The 27231-nt window shown below is 32.9% G+C and overlaps 1 protein-coding gene across 3 annotated transcripts; it reads right to left on the bottom strand.

Moving 5' to 3' along the window:
• Positions 1–274: 274 nt before the first annotated feature.
• LOC123677601 (alpha-tocopherol transfer protein-like) lies at positions 275–27231 on the bottom strand. 3 transcript variants are annotated; one of them, XM_045614225.1, is made up of 6 exons: positions 27078–27231; positions 17418–17580; positions 9761–9855; positions 8996–9146; positions 2371–2564; positions 275–776 (listed from the first exon to the last, which is right to left on the bottom strand). In XM_045614225.1, exons 2-6 carry the CDS (start codon positions 17569–17571, stop codon positions 426–428), a joined length of 945 nt encoding a protein of 314 aa, XP_045470181.1. In that variant the 5' UTR covers positions 17572–17580; positions 27078–27231; the 3' UTR covers positions 275–425. The 3 variants fall into 3 exon arrangements, with proteins under 3 accessions (XP_045470181.1, XP_045470180.1, XP_045470182.1); XM_045614224.1 differs by lacking the exon at positions 27078–27231 and adding an exon at positions 20385–20529; XM_045614226.1 differs by lacking the exons at positions 275–776; positions 2371–2564; positions 27078–27231 and adding exons at positions 2810–3276; positions 6889–7082; positions 20385–20530.

Consider the following 27231-nt stretch of genomic DNA (forward strand, 5'->3'; position numbering starts at 1 on the left):
TGCAAATAACAAACTAGATTCGATTTTCCCTCGCTGTAGATATATTGGGGATAATATATTCTGATTTTGAATTATTTGGGAGTCGAATTTCTATTTCGTCTTATTTTCTAGCAAGTTAAAACTTCTGTGAATATTTTTTTTCGTATTCAGTGGTAATATGAATAAGAATCTCTTATGTTATAATAATACATTGATATTCTTGAAGACAATGTTTTCTCATCAGCATCCAAATTAACGCCTAATTGAAGGTAAGTTCAGAGTTAATAAACAATGATTATTTGTACTTCTCAAATAAATTTAATACTTGATAAAAAAAAACTTAATCACCACAGGTAGTCAAACTTTAAAAAAATTATTAATTGAAATCACAATAACAGGTACAGTCTTAAACATATTAGGATTAATAAAAATACATAAGTCTGCATCTAGTGAAATGGAACATTAATAGCTTTCCTGGTCTCTTCATCAAGTTTGGCTTCTTCAACCTCATCAGAATATCCTAGACTTTTCAGTTCCCTCAACACTTTGACTTCCTTCCTTACAGTTACGTACCAGTCGTAAAAACTGTTGTATTCTTCCAGTTCACCACCATACTTTTTTGGTAAGTATTTTGGGTCGATGTGTTTGTGTAATTCTTCATAATTCCTTCCGTGAATATGCAACCTTTCCAACATTTTGTCACTGGTTATGAAGGGCTTGAAAATATTATACCCCATGTCGAACAGCCAATTCTGATTGACGATGTGAAAGGCGTGGATTTTCATCGGGAAAGCTGACTAAAAGAAGAATTTAATTGAGTTTGAATTTCAAAAGTCGTATTTCATATTATATTGAAACTTTCAATAGTTATAGAGTAGATTAGAGATAGGGTGAGACTGGAAATATTAGTATATTAATTAGTAGTTTAAGTACAACAGGCCAATTGACAAGTCCCCTGTCTACCATTGTAAGACAAATGTTTTTGGCAAAATTCGATTTTATTATCCAACATAGTTGCCTTCGAGGGCGATACAGCGATTAAAGCGATCTTCCAACATTTCGATACCATTTTTGTAGTACGATTTATCTTTCGTTTCAAAATAGGCCTCAGTTTCTGCGATTAATTCTTCATTGGCGCTAAATTTATATCCAGCGATCATTCTTTTGAGGTCTGAGAACAGAAAAAGGTCGCTGGGGGCCAGATCTGGCTAATACAATAAATGAACAAGCAGTTTGAAGCACAATTCATGCAATTCTGACATTGTTTTCATTGTTATGTGATACAGCGCATTGTCTCGATGGAACAGCCCCTTTTTTTGTTCAAATGGGGCCGTTGTTTAGAGATTTCATACTTCAAATGATCCAATATATAATAATCGATATAATAATCGCTGTTGATGGTCTGGCCCTTTTGGAGGTAATCAATGAATATTATACCCTGCGCATCCCAAAATACTCTTGCCATAACCTTGCCAACTGATTGTTATGTTTTTCCTCGCTTTGGATTCGGTTCATCGTGTGCAGTCCACTCAGCTGACTGTCGATTGAACTCCGGTGTGAAATGACGGAGCCATGTGTCAACCATTGTCACATATCGACGAAAAAATTCAGTTTTATTGCACTTAAACAGCTCCAAACACTGCTCAGAATCAATAACACGTTGTTTCTTCTGATCGATTGTGAACTCGCATTGCACCCATTTTGCACACACAGCTTTCTCATGTACAAATATTCGTGAATGATATGATGTACACGTTCAGATGATATCTTCACAATGTCTGCTATCTTGATCAACTTCACCTTATGGTCATTCAAAATTATTTTGTGAACTTTCTTGATTTTTCGTCGGTGACAGCCTCTTTTGGGCGTCTACAGCGTTCGCCGTCTTCGGAGCTCATTTCACCACGTTTAAAATTAACATACCAATCAATGATGGTTAGTTTTCCTGGTGCAGACCCCGGAAACTCTTCATCAAGCCAAGATTTCGCTTCAACTGTATTTTATCCCTTCAAAAAGCAATATTTTATCAGCACACGAAATTCTTTTTTTTCATCTTTCTTCAAATAACAGAAGTAGCTACACTCATAATATATCTCACAAACTTATGGTCGGATTGCTGTAAATTTTGACACGTTTCGTTTGAAGGTTGGTAGTTGGTACTAACTGAAAATCATATGGATTTAATACTATACCACCGCCATCTGTTAATCAGAACGGGGACTTTTCAATTGGCCTAATGAGAGTGGAGTAGTTTTATAGGAAACTGGAAACTTTTGATTTGACAATAATTTGGTGATTTGTGAAATAGATGGCCAACGAACTAGCTGTTCATCCTCTTGTTACCTCTCTAAGAGTCTTCCATTTCCTATATTTCCTAGTATTTCTACTCACCGTCATTATTTCCATCATCTTGTACGCGATGCTGGGTGTTAAGTACCAAGCCTGACCTAGAGAAACTCCCTCAAGATCCCAAATACAAATTCCTCCAAGTATCTGGTTCATTGGTTCCAACGCTCCAACCTCCATTATTACCAGACTTGCTTGAAACAGTTCATTAATTGTAACTTTCTCAGGGTCCCAATTACCTAAAAATGTTCACACCTAAAAAACACGTATATTGCTTGAAGTGGATGAAGATGATGATGAGGAAGTGAATAATGAACGTGAATGATATCGAGATGATAAATCTTAGTCTACGACACTTACAGGTTGATGGTACGCTTGCCAGTTCTGACTCAGTCCTGAACATGCAAACTCGTAATAAAATTAGTGAGGCACTAGAACTACTGTTAATCAACGATTAGTATAATCAAAAATAGCATAATGCAAATTCAAACAACTATAGAAAATTTTATTTTAAACCAAACCGATGAAGGAGTCGAAAAATATTTTCGAAGTGGTCTACACATTGAGGTAACCTGATGTACTAACAGTTTAAACAAAATATCACAATGGTATAAGGATTGAACACTCTTGTCCTAAATGTGAAAAACAGTTTTTTTATGATTCTTCTTCAACCGCATATCCTTGTGTCTTCATTTCCCAGACGATCTTCTTGTCTCTCTGGAAACCTTCGAACCATTCTTTTTGGGGATAGTCTGGATGAACGCCACCATATCGTTTTGGGAGGTATTTGGGATCGATGTGTTTGTGAAGACTCTCCCTATTATCGCCATGGAAGAATATCCTGGATTTCATCCTTTCGTTGATGAACGGCTTGAAGATGTTGAAGACCATGTCGAACACGAATGATTGGTTGACTATATGCATGGCATGCACTTTTACTGGGAAGGACGTCTGAAAACAGATGATAGATTTTTTACTATGATATATTCATAAATTTCATAGAGTAGTTACATAATCATTTGAGCTGCGGAAAAATGATTCGTTTGATCGAAAAATGTTATCTGATAGAAGACTTCGTGTTTTTGTTGATAACAAAAGTAGTAGTTTCAGAACGTTGAATAAAGGACTTCTGCAGGGACCGGTTTCGTTTCCCATACTTTTTAGTTTATAGTTGTGTGACATCCCTGCTACCTTATCTGGAAATTCATCTATGCCGATGATATTACTCTTTCGCTTCGTCATTCTGATTTCGGAATTATGAAAAATACTTCAAATGAAGATCTAAAAAATACGGAAAACTATTTTTTTGAGTGGCGCTTATCCCGTCATCCAAATAAAACAGAATTATCTTGTTTTCACGCGAATAATCAACAAAAATAATATGTAAAATTGAAAGTAACTTTCAATAATTCAGTTTTGAATCATAATTATTCTCCCAAATATCTTGGAATTAAACTTGATTCTTCTTTGAATTTTAAGTTTCACTTTGAAAGGCGAGAGATAAAATCCTTCAAAAATCAGCTGGTTCTTCATAGGGTGCTTATGACAGCACTCTTCGTACGGCAGCCTTGACCATGGTTTTTTCTGCTTACTGTTGTTCTGTTTGGGTCAATAGTGCTCATGAAATTAAATTGATGCACAGCTTAACGTTTCTATGGGAATTATCAGTGGAACTATTAGATCTACACTTCTAGATTGGTTACCAGTGCTATCACATATTTTTTCGACCCATATTCGAAGATAGGTGTCAGTCAAGAAATGTTGGTAAAAATTTTCCTTTATACCCGAACTTATTTCCAATTGTATCTTACCTCCCAGATGCTAGAACTGCCAGATTAAAGTCACGCAAACCTTTCTGGATTAAACCTTCCTTCAAGGAAATTTGGCGTTCGGAATGGAATTCTTGTAATGTCTTCAACAAAAGTCTTATCGTTGATCGTTCAGAAAAAGTTCTATCAATCTTCCTATGAAAATTTGGTGTATTTTAAATCGACTTAGTACTGATCATAGTCGTTGTAATAGTATGCTCTTCAAATGGAATTCTATTGATAGCCCACTATGTGAGTGTGGTGTGGAAGAAACCATTGACCACTTGGTGAATACTTGTCCAATTTATAAATATATATATATATATATATAAATTTATAACTTCAAATCAATATAATGGAAACTCATATTTAGTATTCCCTTCTGGTTCTTATTTTTTTTGTTTTAGGATATAATTATAAAATCGTCAATCGTTGGTGAAGAGAAAGGATGGAGAAAATTTTATTTGGATGAAGAGGAAGCCCTTCAATATAAATTTGTCAACTTATTCTGTAAACGTAAACACAAACCAGTCATTACACCTATACGGGGAGACAAAGTTTTTGCTGAGGTTTTTATCTGTGCTCTTGTATCATACGTTGAAATGTATGATGCCCTGTTTACATTTCCTCTGCTAATACTGAGATTAAATCAACACATGCTTTGTTGTTTGAAGTTGATGATTTTTTGTATTGCTCTGTCTCAAAAGAAAATGTAATATTAAGTAGTTGTGAACAAGTTATATGAAATATCGGGTTAAAGTTTGTTAAAGTATGCTGCTGATCAATATTCAACAAATTCTTGTATCCGCTCAAATTATTCAGCTATGTATATAGAGCAGATATGAATAAAATATTTTGACCAATTTTGATTATATCAAAATTCATTGAAAACCAATGAAACTGAAGCTTCCAGAAAAATTTTCAATGGAAAGAATCAATTTTTTTGAAGTGAATGGAAAGGCCTCAAGATATAAGCTATGGGTAGATATAGATGGATATCTATGATTTGGCTTAATTACCATTTACCAATAGAAACGTCAAAATGAATCCAATCTGTTGCAACGTTCATTACCGCGCTAAAAATGCATTGATAAATGGTGCCCTGACCATATATTTTAAATATTTCATAACCAAACATAGTTATAACATACATTAAGTGATGATTTTTCATCCAATTTAACACAGTGAAAGTTCCGTACTTCGGTTTGACCTATACATAGTTCTATGATTACTTCCAGATGAGTTTTTTATTGCAGAGTCATATCGAGAATGATTTAGATTTTAGAATTAGCAGTCTCCTTCCTATTTCGAAATTGACTAGAGTGACTGAGACACCGACCAGAATTAATGTATTTCACACTTTCGATCTTTATAGACATCAAATATTTGCATTTGATAATGCCGTATAAAAGGTATTCAATATTTGGAATTGTTACATGAGAATATTAAAACAAATATACACAGTGGAGATAGAGTACCTCATATTGAATGAGGATAGGGGGTTAAAATGTCCTATAAGGTTTATCTCAGAGATATAGGGTGATTCATGAAAAAATGCTGCTATTTTACAGGCTTCTACCTATACGCATTCTCAGCTCACATAAAAAAAATTAAATTACTGTTCCTTGTCGAAAAATTGCAATTTATGTGTCAGATGAAAAATATCTCTCGGTATATGAGATTAAAAAAGAAAGAATCGAATAGAAATTAGAAAAGGTCGAAAAATATTGAGTAAAGGTCAAGTTTTTTGAATGGCGAACATTTTATATGGTTTTCATGATATGTTGAGAGCGGAAAATTACAAAATTTTCATACTTTTTATTTCCGATTCAGCACAGATGGAAATATATAGCCATTTTAAATTTTCATAATGGACAATTCCACCCTCGCTGCCAATCCTGGAAATTTGCACACTAAAATTTTTCCAATAATAAGATATACAATGAGCTACTATATTTAAAAAATGTGTTGCATTTAGCCAGACCTCAAAATTTTTTGAATTTCAGAGTTAATTTTTTTTTTTTAAAATGTGAGGAATAATTTTTTTTTCAAAATGGTCAAATATGCCTCAGTGAGCGTTCAAACTACTTCTGGCATTTTTTTTTGGAATCTATAATAGTCACAAAAAAGATAAAGATGAAATTTTGTATTGGGAAAATATTCATCATATCAATGAGAAACCATATCCCAAAAATCAATTCCTTGGATAGAACCATTTGAGAGATATAACTGAAAAATGATTTTTTTTATGGATATTCAACAGCCAGTATCTTTTCAATTGAGCCGAATCGAAAAGAATGATAAAGGGAAAAGTATTTCTTTTAACCTCAGGAATTTACTATCCTCAAAAAGAACTATGTGTGTAAAAAGGTGATTTAAACAAATTTCTCCTCACTATGGAGAATTACCATTTTCGAAAATTCACACCTGGTATGACTTTTATGGTGAGTTGAATTGTTTAACATCTCTTAGGAACATGAAATTTGGGAACTAAGCATGACGCCCTCTTCATACATTTTAAGTTGTTTGTTATTATTTCTGCTGAACTAACAAGTTATGCTTTCGAATTACAGTATAAAGAAAAAATCTGTATTGTCACTAACATCACAAAGTTTGAGCCAAATGTTTCAGGAAACCTGGCTTCAATAGTTCTTCGGTAAAACTTTGAGGTTACTCGTTTTATTTACTTCTATTATAAAATCGAGATATTGAAGCAAGACTCCCAACGGTTTTCGATCTTCTTGAAATTACTTACCACCATTATCTGGATCATCTTCTTGGCCACACTGGGAGTCATGTACCATGCTTGATTCACAGTCAAACCGCCCAAATCGAAGATACATATTCCTCCCATGATTTGAGCACGAGGTTCCAATATAGCCAACTCCAAAACCACTAAAGTGGCCTGGAAAATCTCATCTACGGTTATTTTTTCAGGGTCCCATTCACCTGTCAGATCATAAACCAAATTAAAGACGTTTGTTAGTGGACCCGTTGCTATTTCATAACGTGCCACAAAATGCTACTATGTTAAACAAATTCATTACGTGCAGTCTCTGCTCGAAATTAAAGACATATATGTATCCCAGCCTACGTTAACTTGAATTCGCTCGAATCTGAATGTAGTAAAGACGCTACCAAATATGTGTAACCCGAATGGCGAAGTCTTCAATTTGTGGCAAGATCAAGGGAATTCCTTTAGTGGACTGAAGCAAGCAAGGAGAACGCGCAATTCAAATTACGCATATTTGGAGGCAGCTCAGTGTGCATTTATGTAGCATCAAATAACGAATAACACATAACAAATAACAGGTAACAGTAGCTTCTGACTTCAGGTGAGTGATTTCCTAATTTTTATTTTTTCCAGCACTATCAGCAGCATGTTCCATTCTAAATAATTATACTTCAAACTAATAGTGTTATTTGATTATGGTCATTTGCTATTTGTTGCTTATATGCCCACTTGGACCTTTACCGAGCAGACACATAACGAAACTAAGGATACAAAGTGCAAAATCAAGTTATTGTTAGATCGGTTAGATCACAAGCAAATCTACGGTACAATACAACAAAATACATACTCAAAAATACGTAAAATCATTCGATAAAACTATACTTACAAATTGTGTGTGTCAAGTTTGAGTAACAACTGCTTAAAGTTGTGTTAAAGTGTAACTGGATTTATTATTGACAGCTAGTCTTGCTGGAAACGTCTCAATAAAAATTCATAGTAGGACAATTATATGTTGACGAATGCGAAATTGAATGGATTGAGCGAAAATGTAATGTGTGATGAAATTACGTTAAAAAATACACATGAAAATGAATCCTAAAAAAAGGAAAGCCCACGAGTTTCAGCATTTCTGTATGAATAGGATTTCATATAAACCCAACCGTTTTACGGAAAAATCACCACGTTCGTTATGAAGATGGTAGGTGTATAAGGCAGGGACCTCTGAGTTGCCATACTGATGATTTCATCATTGGGTCGAGATGGAACACCGTACCTCAAAAATTAGTTACCTGTAGTGTTTGATGTTGACCACATAGTTGTCGAAACGTCTGTTGAACGCTTAGAAAAAATCGCGTGGATGAGATTGGAGTTAATTCAGTTCACAGTGAACTTGAATAATTTCATACCATCAAGTAATCGATCAAAATACCTAATGATGTCATAATATTTTTGGAATATTTTTCAATAAATTTTGATTTGATTTGATTGAATTTACTTCAATCAACTACAGCCTGGATGCTAATGGCGTCCAATTCAGAATTGATGTTCTATCGTCAATAAACTCAGTACTTTAACGACCTCGCTCTTTAGATTTTTTCGATATTATTATCTAGTTAGTGGAACATGGTTCTTCAATTACTCAGCCACTTGAAATTTTACCATCAAACTAATTTCAACTTCAATTGATATTATTATGAAATTCTATTACGTGAATCGGCTGTTGAATCTGTTACATCAAATATTAATCAATGATGCTTCAGCTTGTAACAATGTTTCCAATCATCACAAATTGCATTTGTTCATAATAATATGTGAGACTAATTTATTTATCTTTGTTTTATACGGGTATGAAAAAAATGTATGTTTATATGGTAGTGTGTGATGATGTTTTATGTTGATAAGTATGATTGAATAAGTGTGGAAACTGTCAAATTTTGGATTGGACATAACAGAAATACCTTGAAGTTTACTAATTTTTTCTCGGTGTTTCTTATGCTCAATCTATTCATGTGTTTGGATTTTGTGAATTATTTCAGGACTCGATAAATTTAAGATTTATCATCTACAAAGTGGAGATGAATCAACTGAAATAATTCACTGTAGTTTTATGAATTTCATATGGTCTTACCCATTCTATACAGCAAAATCCTCCTGCCTGTCTGTTCTCTGTAAGGTGGCACTGTTATTATTTCATCATGGCCCAATATTTCGAGATTTTCTAGTGATATTCCCTCAAAGAAATCTGGGTTGTTATCCTTGAATTCATAGTAATTGCATAACTGAAAAAAAAATTGAATTTTGGAGAAATTATCACTCTATTTTGATACAATGTTCGATATTTTTATTATGATTACCCTAGAACTCCATATGACATACATTACATAAGGAAGCTTCAAATTCCCAGAGATCAGGCTAATCGGGAAGAATCTAAGGAAAAATGGTGAAATGGTCCCCTCATAAAAAAAATGAGAAATGCTCTGACATTTCAAAAGTTTATAAACGCTCATTCATTTATGCGTATGTTGCGCCAAATGTGGTCTCCAAGGGTGCAATTCGCGCACATTCATTTCTAACAAGACTTGCTTCTCAAGTAGAGAAACAATTGCAACTTTGCAAGAAAGTTTCATGTCCGTGTTATTTCTCGAATAGCTGATCACAATCGGTCACCAAGATCTTGTGATTTAACACCTTTAGATTGATTCACGACGTTAAAGATGGTATTCGTGAAGTATGAAGGACATACAGCCGCAAATATGCGAATTGGTCAGGGTTCATTTCATGAAGAGGATATGCTGCTGCAACCGTAGCATGAATTTGTCTTAAAATCTATTTTTTTTTCAATATCAAAATCAAACTTCTTATTGGAAAACCCTTTATTTGGTTTCAAACTCACCAGTTTGTGAGCTCCTTCCAAGCTGAAATTGCGGCATCGCAAAAATCGAAGAAGGTACTCATCATCTGTTCTGTGAGGCGTACAATCACCTCTTTCTGAAAAAAAAAAGAAGTTATTTCATTTCATATACTTATGAGAAATCATAATGACAAACTTCATCTTCCAATTCGATTTTGAATAAAAAAAGAATTTATTGCCACACTGTGACCTTATTAGGTTTCACATTTCCAATTTAAGCTTTAGTCCATAATTTTCTATAAAAAAATTTTCGCTGAAAATTCACCTCAAAGTTAAGAAACACCTCATATGAAATAAATACTTCACTAGAGATATCTTAATTACTAGCTCTGATACTACTTCAAAGTTGGTAATTAACAATTTAATTACTCTGTAGGTGAATCATCTAGGATGAGTAATCAGTAGCTGTTTCTTATCATGAAACAGAGATCATTCAACTCTCGTTAATAAGATCACCTCAGCTTTGTTTGAATAAACCAAATAATTTGGATACTTATCACGATCATACCATAAAACTGATTTATTGAATAACTGGATATTTGGAAAGTACTGACGACCACTCTCTTGATTGAAGCCGATAATCACAATCAGAAAATTAATATTATAATTATCACAAATACCACCTGATCATATTTCACATTGTATTCACCATATTCGTAACAATAATTACTATGAAATTGACTATAAAAATGCCTTCTATTCAATTATTGTTTTTTAGATACGAGATGGAATAAGAATGCCCATCAACTTTTGAATTTTATAGCCTTCTTTTTTATAAACGATTATAAATAAATATGTAAATGTGTTTTTGCGCTGACTCACTTCACATAAACAAAGTGACCCATAGGAATAAAATGCCAATGAATTTTTTTTAGGGATAACCATCCCATGTGAGAAAATGTGCATTGTTTCACTTACGTGGTTTATTGTTGAATACCTTGAGATTTTTCTTGAATTTTTGCGTTTTTTTTTGTTCTCACATAGGAGTTAATTTGAAATTCTGAATATTCAAAATGGCTTTGAATACGAATTAACAGTGGATTCTATTATAATATCGTTTTATAGTAAAATATAGTAGGTTGTTGGCCTTGTAACTGAGTTCTTCCGTATCGAAGAGCTTCTATATTTTATTTTCAACAGACCAATACAAATAATAGATTAATTTCAAATAAAATTTGCTGTTGAAATTTGTAGTCTGAACCTATAAAGATACAGTCTTTCGAGAAAGACTTCCTTGAGAGATTGAATATTTTTTTGTTTCCACAACTGTCTTCTCTTCTACTAACGCGGAGTTTGAGCATCGTCTGTCATTTAATTTGATAACATTACAATTTCTTCCATCTTTCGGGCAACGTACGAATCCCGCGTTGAAAAAACTGGTCATATTTTGAAGCGATCCACGAATCGATCTAAATTTTTACTTCTTCATAAGACTGGATGAGCTGGTCAGCCAGGCCGTGTGCCATTGATCGAAACAAGTGATAGTCCCAAGAAACAAAGTCTGGATAATACATATAGTGAGGTAGGACCTCGCATTTCAACATTTCGAAGTATGTCTTGACCACTTTCGCAACAAGAGGTCGAGCATTATCATGCTGTAAATATCATGTCTCTCTTTGTATTACGGGAGTTTGTCTTTCAATGCTAGTCTCAAATGCATTAATTGCGTTCGATAACGATCACCGGTGAACAGTCGGTTTCAAGAACTCATAATATGAATATTATGAATATTCGGTTTGGCTGTCGAAGTGGAAGCATGGTCGGGATATCCCCATGATTATCTGGGCTTGGGATTATCGTAATGAACCCATTTCTCGTCTCCAGTCACAATGAGATTCAGAAATCCCTTCAGTGTTTGTCTTGCCAGCAACTTTTCACAAGCAAACAAACGCCGTTCAACATCTCTCGACTTCAACTCGTACGACACCCAATTTCCTTGTTTCTGAATCATTCGCATGACTTTCAGCCGTTTTGAAATGTCTTGTTGCGTCACTGCCAAAGATCCTGCCAATTCTTGTTGCTTTTGGCACGGGTCTTGATCAAGTAATGACTCCAATTCTGCATCTTCGAAAACCTCTCTTTCACCGCCATGCTGGACTAAGCCACCGTTCTTGTGTGAAACGACTCTCTGCACGTTTTTTCACTGATAGCGGCCTCACCGTAGGTATTTGAGAGCGTTCTTTGAGCTTCAGACATTGATTTCTTGATGATAAAGCAGAAAATCAAAATCTTCCGCAAATGACGAGAATTTGGCTCGTAAGCTGACATGTTTAATCGAGAATAACTTCATGATGCATACACAAATCGACTAATATTTGGATGGCGTTATGTTTGCAAATACCTAAGCTTATTGTATGACATCTACGATCTATTTGTTTCATCTACCACTTACCGCTACAGTCATCTTTTGCAAAACGACGGAAGCAAAGTTGAACACATATATTAATTTTTTGGAATTTCAATCCATCAATTTTTGCCTTTGAAATTCATGCATCATTATCCTGAGCTCAATTGGAGAAGATTTTTGAACCAAATTTCATGTGAATGGCTCTCATAGTTTCCGAGAAAAGCTCTAGAGGGCGAACAAAAGCATTTTTTCTCGACTTTTATATTCTACATATTACAAAACTGAAAATTTTAGAAGGGGTAAAATTTGTGTTTTTAGAACAAATTCCAAAAGTTTATTATTGATGATTATAAACCAAGCAGGGTGGATTTAGCACCGTGAATTTATTTAGTCAAAAAGCCCTTGATCTTAATTTTAGATGGAATAATCTTTTAATTTTATACTAGATATCTTTTTAGAAATCAAACTCAATCAAACGATACTAGATAAAAACTCTAACTACGCTATCGTGTTTTCATCAGTCTCGGTAAATTCCTGAGCAACGTAATTACCCTAAAAAATAAAAGTTCTTCTATGCTTTCAAGTATGATTAATATATTTTTGAAAAAAAGATTGAATTTCCTGTGTATTCAGTTTTGTCATCTAATTACTTGTCTTACAATTATACCCACTTATGTAACAAGAAACATTGAACAATGTATAGTTTCATTGAAGAATAATGACAATAAAAGTGATGGGGTAACCGTAAGCAACAATAATTAATCAATTCCAATATTAATTGAGCCGACACCACAACACTAGAAGCTAATCGAAATAAGCAACATTTACAACAATAAAATAATCTCTCCTTCTACTTGTCCGAAATTTGGTGAAAAAATTGCAGACATCTGAATATTATGTAATCGAAGAACTTAACCAGCTGGTGTTGCAATGTTCTAATGAACTAATTCGACGCAATAATTTTATATCAGCTTGCAACTCATAATAATTATAAACATTGAATCGAGAACGCACTGGTAATCGCTTAGCGATAAGTTTGTGTTTTTCATTGTTCTAGTTACAGGTTCTGCTAGGTTTATGAGCTGTAGGATGTGATGCCTCTTTTTAATAAAGTTAAGAATCGAATTGCGATAATAATAAGAGATTTAACAGACAGATTATCAGATCGTGAAAGCAAATTACCTAGCGGGAGTGTTAAATGCAGAGTTAGGAGTAGAATGGGAGTTCATATTATCGTTTTATGAAGTTGTTTGAGGACCAAGTTTCAGGACTAATTGAATAATTAAGCATAATTTATGAAAGAATTCCGCAGGAATGTTTAATATTTCGCATTAATTGGACAAATATTAGCAAGCATATTATTTTTGATGAGAAACTTTAGGCCACATGAATTATGTGAAGAAACCTCTAGAAAGCTCTATCAAATTCTGTTCGTTCATCCCATAGAAGTACTTCTGGTATAAAAAGAATTTCAGTCTACAATTCAAAAATTTTCGGTTTTAATTTCGAGTCTGTCAATTTTTGGTCTGCACATTTTTGCTAAAGCTATAATCTCTACAATTGTTACCTGATTTTAATGAAATAAGGTGCAGATATTCAGCTCTAGCCGTAGATGCTCCCACACAATATTTTGCATTTCCAGATAAAAAATACGCGTTGAGCATGCGCAAAGGTGAAAATCCCAGAGTATCCATATCTCGCCAAGTCAACGCAAACATAAAATAACTTTGATCTCAATTTTTCATGTTTTACCAATAGTAATTGTGAAATGCAAAGAACGAGAAAATTTAGTTTTAGATATATAAAATATAAATACAAGGTGTATCAAAAGAATCTTTATACAGGCAACTATGATGCCAAATTGAAACAGAAGATTCGCCCTGAAAAACAAATAAGATTTTCGAAATATTTTTAGCAGATTCTGCTATGTTTATGATCTGTAGGATGTGATGCCTCTTTTTAATAAAGTTGAGAATCGAATTGCGATAATAATACGGGCAGATTATCAGATCGTGAAAATAAATTACCTAGCGGGAGTGTTAAATGCAACGTTGGGAGTAGAATGGAAGCTAAGATCATATTATCGTTTTATGAAGTTGTTTGAGGACCAAGTTTCGGGAGTAATTGAATAATTAAGCGTAATTTATGAAAGAATTCGGCAGGAATGTTTAATATTTCGCATTAATTGGACAAATATTAGCAAGCATATTATTTCTGATGAGAAACTTTAAGCCACATGAATTATGTGAAGAAACCTCTAGAGAGCTCTATTCAATTTTGTTCGTTCGTCCCATCGAAGTACTTCTGGTATAAAAAGAATTTCAGTCTACAATTCAAAAATTTTCGGTTTCAATTTCGAGTCTGTCAATTTTTGGTCTGCACATTTTTGCTACAGCTATAATTTCTACAATTGTTACCTGATTTTAATGAAATATGGTGCAGATATTCATCTCTAGCCTTTCTTGGTCCCACACAAAATTTGGCTCTTCCAGATAAAAATACGCGTTGAGCATGAGCAAAGGTGAAAATCAAATAGTTTTTATATAATATCTCGCCTAGTCAACGCAAACATAAAACAACTTTGATCTCATTTTTTCATGTTTTACTAATAGTAATTATGAAATGTGAAGAACGAGAAAATTGAATGATTGTTCAAGATGTTTAAAATATAAATACAAGTTGTATAAAAAAAAAAAGTTTATACAGGGAGTCCCGAAATTATGATGCCAAATTGAAACAGAAGATTCGCCTTGAAAAACAGATAAGATTCTCCAAATATTTCTAGCAGGTTTTCCTATGTTTATGAGCTGTAGTACCTATGTGATTCCTCTTTTTAAAAGTTAAGAATCGAATAGCGATAATAATGAGAGATTCAACCGGCAGATTATCAGATCGTGAAAGAAAATTACCTAGCGGGAGTGTTAAATGCAGCGTTGGCAGAAGAATGGAAGCTTAGATCATATTATCGTTTTATGAAGTTGTTTGAGGACCAAGTTTCTGGACTAATTGAATAATTAAGCATACTTTATTAAAGAATTCCGCAGGAATGATTAATATTTTGCATTCATTGGACAAATATTAGCAAGCATATTATTTCTGATGAGAAACTTAAGGCCACATGAATTCAATTTAAATTTTCAATTTCAATTATGTGAAGAAACCTCTAGAAAGCTCTATTCAATTTCGTTCGTTTATCCTATTGGAGTACTTTTGGTATAAAAAGAATTTCAATCTACGATTCAAAAATTCACGGTTTCCATTTTGAGTTTGTCAATTTTTGGTCTGCACATTCTTGCTAAAGCTACAACTTCTACAATTGCTGTAGTATATCCAAAGTTAATTGAACTAGTCCATAAATACGCTTGGCCATAGATGTCCCTTTGAAGTGGATACCGTGATCTGCTAAATACCGGGGTTTATTTGAAAGTATTGTTAGGCAATAAATTCACTGGCCCCAAAAGAACTTCTCGACACTTGAACAACCCTTGTACAATCGAAATATTCAGCTTCCTCCAAGTGACTTTGGATATACTATACCTGATTTTAATGCAATATGAGTCGGATATTCAGCTCTAGCTGTAGATGCTCTCACACAAAACTTGGCTTTTCCAGATGAAAATACGCGTTGAGCATGCGCAAAGGTGAAAATTCCAGAGTTTCCATATCTCGCCTAGTCAACGCAAACATAAAATAACTTTGATCTCAATTGTTCATGTTTTAGTAATAGTAATTGTAAAATATGAAGGACGAGAAAATTTAGTGATGGTTTTAAATATATAAAATATAAATACATGGTGTATCAAAAGAATGTTTATACAGGGCGTCCCGAAACTATGATGCCAAATTGAAACAGAAGATTCGCCTTGAAAAACTAATAAGATTTTCCAAATATTTCTAGCAGGTTCTTCTATGTTTATAAGCTGTAGGATGTGATGCCTCTTTTTAATAAAGTTAAGAATCGAATGGCGATAATAATAAGAGATTCAACTGGCAGATTATCAGATCGTGAAAGCAAATTACCTAGCGGGAGTGTTAAATGCAACGTTCGGAACAAAATGGAAGCTAAGATCATATTATCATTTTATGAAGTTGTTTGAGGACCAAGATTCAGGACTAATTGAATAATTAAGCTTAATTTATGAAAGAATTCCTTAGGAATGTTCAATATTTTGCATTAATTGGACAAATATTAGCAAGAATATTATTTTTGATGAGAAACTTTAGGCCACATGAATTATGTGAAGAAATTACCGGTTTACCAGCATTCAGAAAGTTCTATTCATTTTTGTTCGTTCATCCCATTGAATTACTTCTGGTATAAAAGAATTTTCGTTTACGATTAAAAATTTTCTGTTTTAATTTCGGGTCTGTCAATTTTTGCTCTGCAAATCCTTGCAGAAGCTACAACTTCAACAATTTCTTTCCTATTCTTTACGCCACTAGTAAAATCAGAAAAATTAAGAATTTTTCGCATTCCCAACTTGTTTGAATCCGGAAAAACTAACCATTTTCAATAAAATTGCGCTTTTTGGAATACAAACATACTAGAAATGAAAAATCAAACAATTTTATCATCCCAAATTCAACCAAAACAAAATTATGTATCGTATTCATTTTCTCACGAAGTTGTTTCTTGCAGAGGTACATGATACAGGTAAATGAAAATTTTCTAAGAACACTCAAATTCAATGTCTTTAAAATAAGCTTGTATCCGAAACAATGGTGGTCACTTCGAGCAGTTTATAAGATAAAATGATTTGATGCCTATGGACTTTTACCTTTAGGATTTCCCTAAATCTGAACTGAATTTTACGTTGGTAAACCATCTTCCCTGGCCCAGATAAAACAAAATATGAAATGCCTGTTAGTTTGAATAAATATCCTGAACGAGAGGGTAGATATTTAGACAACATTATTTTTAAGAAGAAAATTTCCAAATAGCGTATTTTCATAATTAATAAATATTTTTACGACAAACGCCTTATTTTACTTGATCGATTTTTAAATATAAACTTCGTTTTGGAACCTCCTTGCATTCAATTCATTCATTGGAACATGTGTACTCCTCCTATATAAATAATACTACGCAACATTAGGTTGTTTTCTGAGAGAGGAAGTCATTTCGTGAGACAGAAATCAACTTCTAAATAAATAAAATTCTGAGAAATTTAACAATGTTTTCAAAAATTCATTGTAATAAATAATGAATGGGAAAATGTAGTTCGCTATTCACACCCATTGAATTGACTATACATTGTTTTTTCCCATCGTATATCTACTGAATTCACTCACCAAATATCATGTCCCTGAATTCTTGTATAACTTGATCTCGTGTTTCAGGATTTTCCCTGATATTTTCCTTAGCCCAATCCAAAACGTGTTGTGGTGGATCGCCAAGGTCGAGTTGTGACTTGACCTCATTATCATTATCGCTACCAGATGGCATGTCTGTACTCTGCAATAAAAAAACCTTGTTGAAATGTGAATAATACTTTGAACCAGTAATTCTCAAGCACATTCAATTTTCGATGAACAATGTACACAATACGAATTCAGTTAAATTGGTTTCAAATAAAGAAAATGTGTTCGTTGGTAAAATATTAGCTGATCCACATGAAGCGGACCAACTGAATATTTTTCTAAGCATCAGTTTTTCAAGACGAGTAAATATTTTTTGAAGATCATTGAGTTCTAGTTTTTCAACGAATTTTAAGTAATAAGATGTCTAAATGCATACTGTTCGTTTCCAAATAGTAAAAGTGTTTTTGTTTAAAATGATTATCTACTCTTTATCAAGTACTCGATTAAGAAAATTACTTCTTTCAGTTGATAAGTTGGTTGTTATCGTCGATTCCTTAATTGCACCTGTGGGTGACGAAAAGGCGGTAAAAACAAAACAAATTGCAACTGAATGTCATCACTTATAACTTTCAAAACGAACGTCAAAATTGAATTTTTTTAGCTCATTCAAACCTTGAAAAGTTTGTGTCACTCTATATACCTTTATTGTCAGTAAAGATTTGTGAGGGGGGTTCCACCTTAAGGTTACTATCGTACACCCGTGAATTTGCAATCACAAAGAAAAAATGACCAATTTCGGAGATTCAAGAAAAATTCATACTTCGTTGGATAGTTTTATTTGAAACATTTGGTTTTCCTGATAATTTCAAAATTGTACATTCGATCAACATTAAAATTTGGATGTAAAATGATAATTTCAATTCTTTTGCGAGGTTCCATTTTAAATCACGTGAACAGATCCATAGAAATATCCATATATTCGATAAGAATATCGATAAAAAATCACCTTATATATAACATATTATATACCATATGTATAATTTCAATTGTTTTGCGAGGTTCCATTTTAAATCACGTGAACAGATCCATAGAAATATCCATATATTCGATAAGAATATCGATAAAGAATCACCTTATATATAACATATATACATATATACCATATGCATATCATAAATTGTAGCTTTGAAATAAGGGTTTCAAGCTCCGTGCAAACTTTTAAGCTGGTCACTTCATCAAAACCAAGATCAAAACCATGGAATTATCAAGGAGAAGAATATTGCAAATGAAATACCCAATATTTCAATGATTACGAATCTATATAAAGATTAATCGTTTCAAGAGTCATGCTGAATATAGTGTGTATAGCCGTCTTTATGACCATAGAAGATTCAAGTAGAATATCGAAAAAAATAAGGAAAGTACTGACGTGAAGTCTGAAGCTTTCAAGTCAAGTTATCTTTCATGCATAAGCCAATTGCGCCTTTGGATACCACACATATCTGAAGACAGTTATGTTGTCTCTCAGGGCACATGAGTGAACGAGAGATCAAAAGCTCCGTAAGTCACGACCACCAATTTTTTCGCTTATCATATTGAAATGTCATATGGATTCAACGCATTCATATCAAGTTCCTAGTCTGCTTCTTTCGCTTGATTAAATAATTCACACAATAATTCACTTAATATGAATCAATTAAATCAACTCAGCCAATCTCAATGAAAGCGAAAGTCTTTCACTAAGTGCAAAAAGAAACCAGCCGACATAATCGATTTCCTCCAGCATTAATCAAGTATGTCTGAATCAATTGCTCTGTGAAGTAACTGTTTACAGCCCACAGGTGTTTTGTAGGATTATATTTCATAATAAAAAAGATCATGAACTAAATTTACCGATCATTTATTCTTCTAGGTTAGTAAGTAAATAATAAAAAATATCTAGATCAAATCTGAAAATCAATAATACTTATATAAACAGTTGAAAACTACGAAACTATGTTCTCCAGAGAAAAAATTGGCTTGTAATATTCGATATTCAATAGTTTGAGGCCACATTTATCTTTGCGATATACTCATAAATGTTTCGACTGACTCCACATGTGAAATTTGATGGGTCAATTTTTATATAAATAGTATTATTATTATCATTTTGTTCGATAAATATCGTGCTCCAACATGACCTGTTCTTCTGAATTCACTTAATTCAGAAAATTGTTGACAAAATTGAATTGTTTCAGCTTTATATCATTATTGCCACTGTTTATCAGATAAATAACAATTATTTCGCTATCTACAAAGTATCAAGAATTCACAAAAGAACCTTCCAGTCAAAAAGAAATCACTGTATTTCTGGTCTAAGACTACAATAAGAGATCTAAAAAGAATTTGTAGATTGAGCAATTAAAAGAAATGAAAAAATTTGCAGTTCCATCATGAGATGAAGTGAAAAATAAACCTAACACAGATATAAATTTCATACTGAATGGTCAATAACCTACTGATCAAAACATAGCAGACTCAAAATACTTAAACAAATATCTGTTAGTTAGACAATAATTATCATCATTATCACATGAATATGAAATAGGATACAAACTGTTATGAGTGGTTGATACACATTTTAAGAGCTTGTATATCACAGCTAGGTAACTCAATTGAAACTTAATAGTGAGGGTTAAGTTGATATCTCCTGTATATTAGTTTCAAGAACAATGTGGTAAAACAATAGTCTCATTATTAAAAACAAGTTTGGCTTTACGGATGTTATTAATGCTTGATATATGATTGTATAGTTCCTTGTGTTGAAGGAAGCAACTCATTTGTGCGCTGTGCACACCTTCGATTGTATGGATGACATATTGAGTAACAAATGTTAAATCCTTAGGAAACACTGACATTCTATCATAAATCCTCCTCACAAATATTGCTAAAAGTACAAGCTGTATTGAATTATCTCACCATATCGTTCGTTTTGTGATGATAAGGAAATATATCCACTCACTTAGACAACAAATTCTAAACTGACAATGACTCATTTGCAGTTATCTGAGAATGTTATTATTTTGAAATATACGCCAAAGTTCAATACTGCTATCGGAACGTATTAATATATCTAAGTAGTCACTTTCACAAAAAACTAGTAATTATCGGAAAATTGAAAACCACGATCGACCAGATAATATCTGCTATGCTCGATATGAAATTTTAAAGATTTTATAAATAGTTTATTCAGGGCCAACTAGCATGGCGTTTTCAATAATTGAATTACATCAATATTGTCGAATATTGATTTATCAATTTCATATGCGTTCATGATCTTCCTAGTAAACCACGATAGAATATAACATAGAATCTGAAATTTCGTTCACCGAAGCGTTTTTATAACAGTCCTAGGATTAACCCATTCTTTATCAAAAAGACATGCCTATAAGTGGTTCAGTGAAAAACGCTCAAGATTAGGTGAAATATTTGCCTCACTGTGCAATCGAACTTGAATAGAGACAAAAAAAAAACATAGTCCAAAAATTAAATCAAGTAATGTTCGCGGAGTACATACAGGTTGTCTCATTTGAAAGTGTCCACTCTCAATAACTCAACAACCAATCAGAATTTGTGAAAACACTCAGACAGGTCGATTTTTGATGACCGGGGATGATGATCTGGAATACAAAGCTTGTTTCTACAAGCAAACCCCTGGAGAGGGTTGCAACCCCATCAGGAATTATAATAGGGAAAGTGGGTAGTTTTGTAGCATAAATGTATGCATGTCTTCAAATTTATATGAACCTGCAGTGTGTGTTCCATAAAGTGAATATTCACAAAGTTACAGGGTGTGTTTTATGGAATTATGGTACCGATAAAACTAAAAGAAACAGAGATGTTCTAATTGATCGTATATTTTCAAAAAACATTATTAGTAAAAATTCACCACAAATTCTTGAATTAGATTGCATGCAGCGATACAAATCTCTAAAATCCTTGCAGTAGCCCTTGCACAGTCATTGTTCTGGAAATAAATTTTCAACATTTCCTTTCTCTCCCACAACGTGTGAACCATTTTGTAATTTTTATTGAGAACTGATAATTGTATTGCCTACACCTGACAGGGCAGATTCTGATAAGCATGAAGAGAAAAAAGGCATTTAACACTTTTTAATCACCTCATTGTTTGTTTTTGCTGCGTCCTCGAACAAAAGATAATCACGATTTTATCGCTCCATGCAATCTAATGGTGAGGAATTTGAGAATTTATGGTAACTTTTTACTAATAGATACTGTTTCTAAAAATATTTTCCTGTCAATAGAAATTATACGATCAATTAGAACACCTCTGTTTAATTTAATTTTATCTGTACCATAATTCCATAAAAATCACTGTAACTTTGTGAATATTCACAAACTGAAAGTTTATACAAATTTGAATCCATGCATACATTTGTGCTACAAAAATACCCACTTTCCCTATTCAAATTCCTGATGGGGTTGCAACCCTCTCCAGGGGTCGCTAGTAGAAACAAGTTTTGTTTCCCAGATCATGTCCCCCTGTCATCAAAAATTGACCTGTCAGTTTTTTCACAAATTCTGATTCGTTGTTCAGTTATTGAGGGTGGACACTTTTAAATGAGACACCCTGTATAGGCGAGCATCATGGTAAGGTAATAACAGGTTCACAAAGAACTACTGTTGATCTCCAAAAAATAGAGAGAAAACACGGATTCTCATTTATTAATAAGTTCATATTATGCTTCATAGCAGGATTGCAATAAATCAATGCAACGTTGAAATTGAGTTTCATGAAAGTGACCTCAACGTAAAATCCATCCTCACATCAATAAACAAGACCAAAGCAATTCACGGTTGAAAATAACCCAGTTTCTTTCCCATACATGCATTTTGTTGAATTAGCAATTTATGTCATTGTCAACAACAAATTCGATTGCTTTCATTATCATGGTCTAGTAGAAAATTTGCTGTAATGGCTCAATTCGTTGGAAAATTAACGAATGCAGTAGTGAGTTCACAATAATTGCATTATAAGAGAAAGCTCAAGATATGATTTTCGATGGTGATAAATTCGACCAAGATGAGAGAGAACAATCAATCTCTTCAAATGCCATAAAGCCTCAACGTGCTTCAGCATAAATCAAATTATGAGTTATGACAGCAATATTCCTGTGATCTTTGGCAAGTTCCATTCTTTGGTACGTCTAAGTTCTTGATGTGTTGGTTAGTTGTTGCACAGGCAATCTTCGATGGTGAAAAGATCTTAAAGGTCGCGTACTTGACCCCATCTCAATATTGTATCTTCGTGCAATAATAGGAGTAAACCGCAGAAGAACACGTAGAAATGCAGCATGGCTGCAAGTTTCAAATCAAAAGCTCCTATGAGTAGAATAATTTCGGACCATTTCCAAAAATTGAACACCAGAATAGTTAAAAAAAAAAAGTCATGCTCAAATCTACCACCTAAAATCCTCTGAAGATATCAACTGCTATTGTAGATTGTAGGCGAAATAACTAAACCTTTCCTCAAAATTTCCAAACCATTGTATGAATGGCTTTTCCAAAAGCCAGATTAAAAATGACAAATTCGCAAATGAAAGGAAACAGTTTCTGAACACCTGTTGAAAATTATAACATGAAAATCATCCACTCAAATCAGGTCAATTACCTTTATGCTTTACGTTTAAGCATAACAAGCATTACCACTTAAATGTTCGAATATTCATATAAATATTAATATTAACAGGAATTAGAATTTCCTTTTTCATTTCGCGAAACGAATATTAAATTAAATGATCAAATTAATTGGGTAGATTCGATTTTTTTCAAACTCAAACCAGAATATACGGAATTATTATTATATCACACAGAATATAATGTTTTCCGGGTCTTTTGTGTTTCAATTTCTCACTCTCTAAAATAAAACGTAGCCAAATCTTTTGAACTGACCTTTTTAAATTCTCCTCATAATAATTAAGGTCGACTTATTGAAAATTCTAATATAAAAAAATGGATATAAAGGCTGTTCCTTATGCTATGCTAATATTTCTTCAATTAAACGTATGCCGTAAACGTGCTAACTTTCAAGATACGGAGTGCTAAAATTTCCAGAAACAAAATCTTTTTTTTTCGTAACCAAAATGATGCTATTTGCTTATATTCCTATGAAATATGGTGAAGGTTTCACTGCATCAAAATACATTTTCTGATATACAAACAATTTTATTATTGAGAATTCCAGAAATAACTTTCAATTTGAAAAACAGTGACATGCCATTTTTTCTGCAAAACCCATACAGACGCCACTGGTACAAATATAATGAAATCGTTTGTACATTACAAAATGTATATTAATGGAGTGCAAAAGTGTACCAAATTTCATAGACATATCTGCAATAGCATCATTGTGCTTATAAAAAAAAGTTTTCTTTTTCGGAAATCACCATGTTACTAAAAAGTTTATAACGTTACGACATATCTTCATATGAAGTTTAACATTAAGGAACATCCTGAATCAGCTACAAAAATGAATACCCATCTGAGAGTTGTGATTAAATGTACAAGTAGCATATTATTATCTATTATTTATTTGTTATGCTGAAGAAAACTATATTTTTTTTAATCTTCATTGAATATTTCCGTGTTTCTTTATTCGAAAACCTGAAGCCATACTTCACTTTTTATTGTTCTCCAGTTCATTTCGCCTTGATCAAAATCTTCATTATCGTCGAACTCTATAATTAATCATAGAAGATGAAGCTTAATCGAAGAGACTTAAAAACAATAATAATCAACTCATCTTTTCAATCGCCCTCAATTCAAAATATATCATTAGATGATGCAAAATGACTTGAATGCCTCCAATTGTGATTTCAGTTATCAACATTGCTGACTATGCTAACCTCAATAAATGCATAGTTGTCCTTCACACTTGTATTGGTAAAGATCAATGTACGAAGATCTACTTTTATGATTCACTCATTTCGAAACTCCCCGAAACATTTCCCAACTTTTTTTTTCTAATACCACGAAAAAGTTGAACGGTCTGATAAATCTGACATACTAGATTTGGATGAAAGTAGATTTGAGATTCAGAACTGGAACATTGTACCTATATATTGAAATTCGCGATAACATTTATAATGAAGTAATCATTGGGAGCTACAGTTTTTTGCAATCATTATGCAAATTACTCAATGATTGAACACATGAATTCGCATAAATTTTTATTTAGGATTAAAGAAAGTGGTACATACTTAGTTCTGAATTCATTCATAGTTTTGTATTTTTAGATCTAAGAAATACAGTAAAGTAATAATATAAAAATTTATAGCTCCTACCACCTTACATTATTGAAGGATTTGACTATCCCCAACTTACCCATTGAAACGTTGCTGAAATATGCTTATTAAGCAAACTTTTCCATAAAATACTCAGAAATATAATGGATATCCCAAAGACGTAAGAGTGATACCTAGGTTTTTTTGGGTAATTCCATTTCTTCAAAGAAGAAAAAGCAAAATGCTCATTAAAGAAGATCTCATGTTCAATAGTTGGATTATAATGATTATTGAATGCAATGTGTTCCATTATCTTCAATTTCCCATAAAAATGTTTATGATACATAGGTAATTAAATGAACCCAAAGAGCAAACACTCATACAGGTTGTTCCTTAATTAGAGATACAAAGAAAAATGAGAGATTTCTTGGATGATTTTGAGAAAAAAAGAGTCCTATACGCATGAACTCGAAAACGCTTTGTTTTGGAGGTACAGGGTTTTTCTTGTAATTCTACTTTTTCATTGATCATCTCTACAGATTGGGTTAATAAGTACCTAAACTATAAGATGCCAAATAGTATAGTATTATAACGAAGTTTCTCTTTTCATTTTTCTAAACTACCAGTGGTCAACCAGGGAAGCAGCTATGAGAAAAAATGAATGTTTAACACCCTGTTCAAGAGGAAAGAAGGGGGCTCTATTTCCGAAAAGTCTTACTCTGTAGATTTGCATTCGAAACCACATGATGAAAACTTCAAATAGAAATATCTATGCCAAATTTAAGATCAGTATCTTATGAAGAGAATATGATGATATGATAATATGAAAAAAAGTCAAATATCAACACCCTGTATCTCGTAAACTGAGCTTTTCTCCTTAAAGTGATCCGAGGAATCTTTTATTTTCGTTTGTTTCTCCAATTTAGGAACATCTTGTATACCGTCACTGTTTGGTACTAGATGGACAGTTTCTTTAAATTTATGAAATTCACTGAAATCATGTTACCTAGGTATTCAATAAGGAGATTGTTAGATCAACCGTCTTTTTCTCATTCAAATGTAAATGGTCTATCTGTACCTTCAAAGACTTGAAGATTGTAGCTGTAACATTAAGCAAATATTTCTCAAGAGGAAATTGGTACATTGAACAGTAGCTATGCCAGACAAGGAAATGAGTACCTAATGTACTATGCAGACCCGATACAATGATTTGTTTCAGATTCTAACCAGAGGATATTTCTCAATGAATTCATTCACTTATTCCACTTAGATAAATAGGTATGTGTAAAGAAATTTGTCAGAATGGTGTATTTGTATCTGTTATAACTTCGAGCTATCACATAGATAAGGATTATCGAATCGAGATTTAGTTACTGTTGCAAATGTGGTTTGTGTTAATTCTTTTGAACTACATATACAATACTTTCGTTTTTACACTGAATGTGGGATTATAAGTGTATAAGAAAACCTTTGAAGCAGGCGCAACGCGAAGAAGATTGTCGACAACATTGCTGTGTCTTAATTCCATTGTTACACGTGCATCATACTGAATTTTGTAATTGCACCTGTATTAAAACGCAAGAGTCATCAGTTGCATTGTAAATACTAATGTTGAATAAACTACCACAAAATTCGAGATATTCCATTGAACAAGCAATTAATTGCTAATAACATTTTTTTCAAAGTGAACCACTCAAACCTTATAGTTGTTTGCACAAACTTCTATTTGAAATTAATTATAGATCAGGATGACATTGTTTGTTTCCATTGTTGACAAGTTTATTCATTTGTCTGGAAATTTTCAAAATGATTGCAAATCAAAAAGAACTTTCATTTGAAATTTCAAGTAAAATGAAGATTGTGAATCAAAATTTGGTGAAGAAAAATTTGGAAATTCGTATAGAAAAGAAAATGGAAATCAAAATTTGGACATGTTTTTGTTTGAATAAAGTTAGCTTCCAGCAACCCTGATCTGGTTTCATGATTTTGCAATGGGTGATTCATAAACTGAATGCTGTTGATTGTCTTCAACGTATTGGCAAATTACTTTTGTCTTCAGAAGGGTATAAAAAAACACAAATATCGCATATGCGAAATTCATACTTTAGTTGAAAATTATTTGGTCTCATAGCCATCATATAAATCGTTCTAATAAATAATAAATAAACGTGAAAGAACAAAACTCGCCGACAGCAGATTACTGGATGGCATTCATATCGATTGTGACACTTCACTCTTTCATAAAACCTGAATTAGCATATCAATCTACTATTTCCCAACACCTCTGAAAAAAATAATCCAAGAGCAACCATAATCTTCTCGAAGGAATGCAACCAAAAACAGAAGAAGTGCAGACACTTTAACTCACCTCTGTTAGTCACTAGCGAGATAAAAAACGAAAGTGTTCTTGTACAACACGCGTCTACCAAGCTCGTGGATTTCAAACTGACTGAGCGTGTTGTTTTGCTGGATAAAATAACCAACCATCTACCGTCTATTTCAAGCTGGTTATGCAAGGTTCG

This window comes from Harmonia axyridis, chromosome 4, assembly GCF_914767665.1.
Source record: "Harmonia axyridis chromosome 4, icHarAxyr1.1, whole genome shotgun sequence".
NCBI classification, from domain to species: domain Eukaryota; kingdom Metazoa; phylum Arthropoda; class Insecta; order Coleoptera; family Coccinellidae; genus Harmonia; species Harmonia axyridis.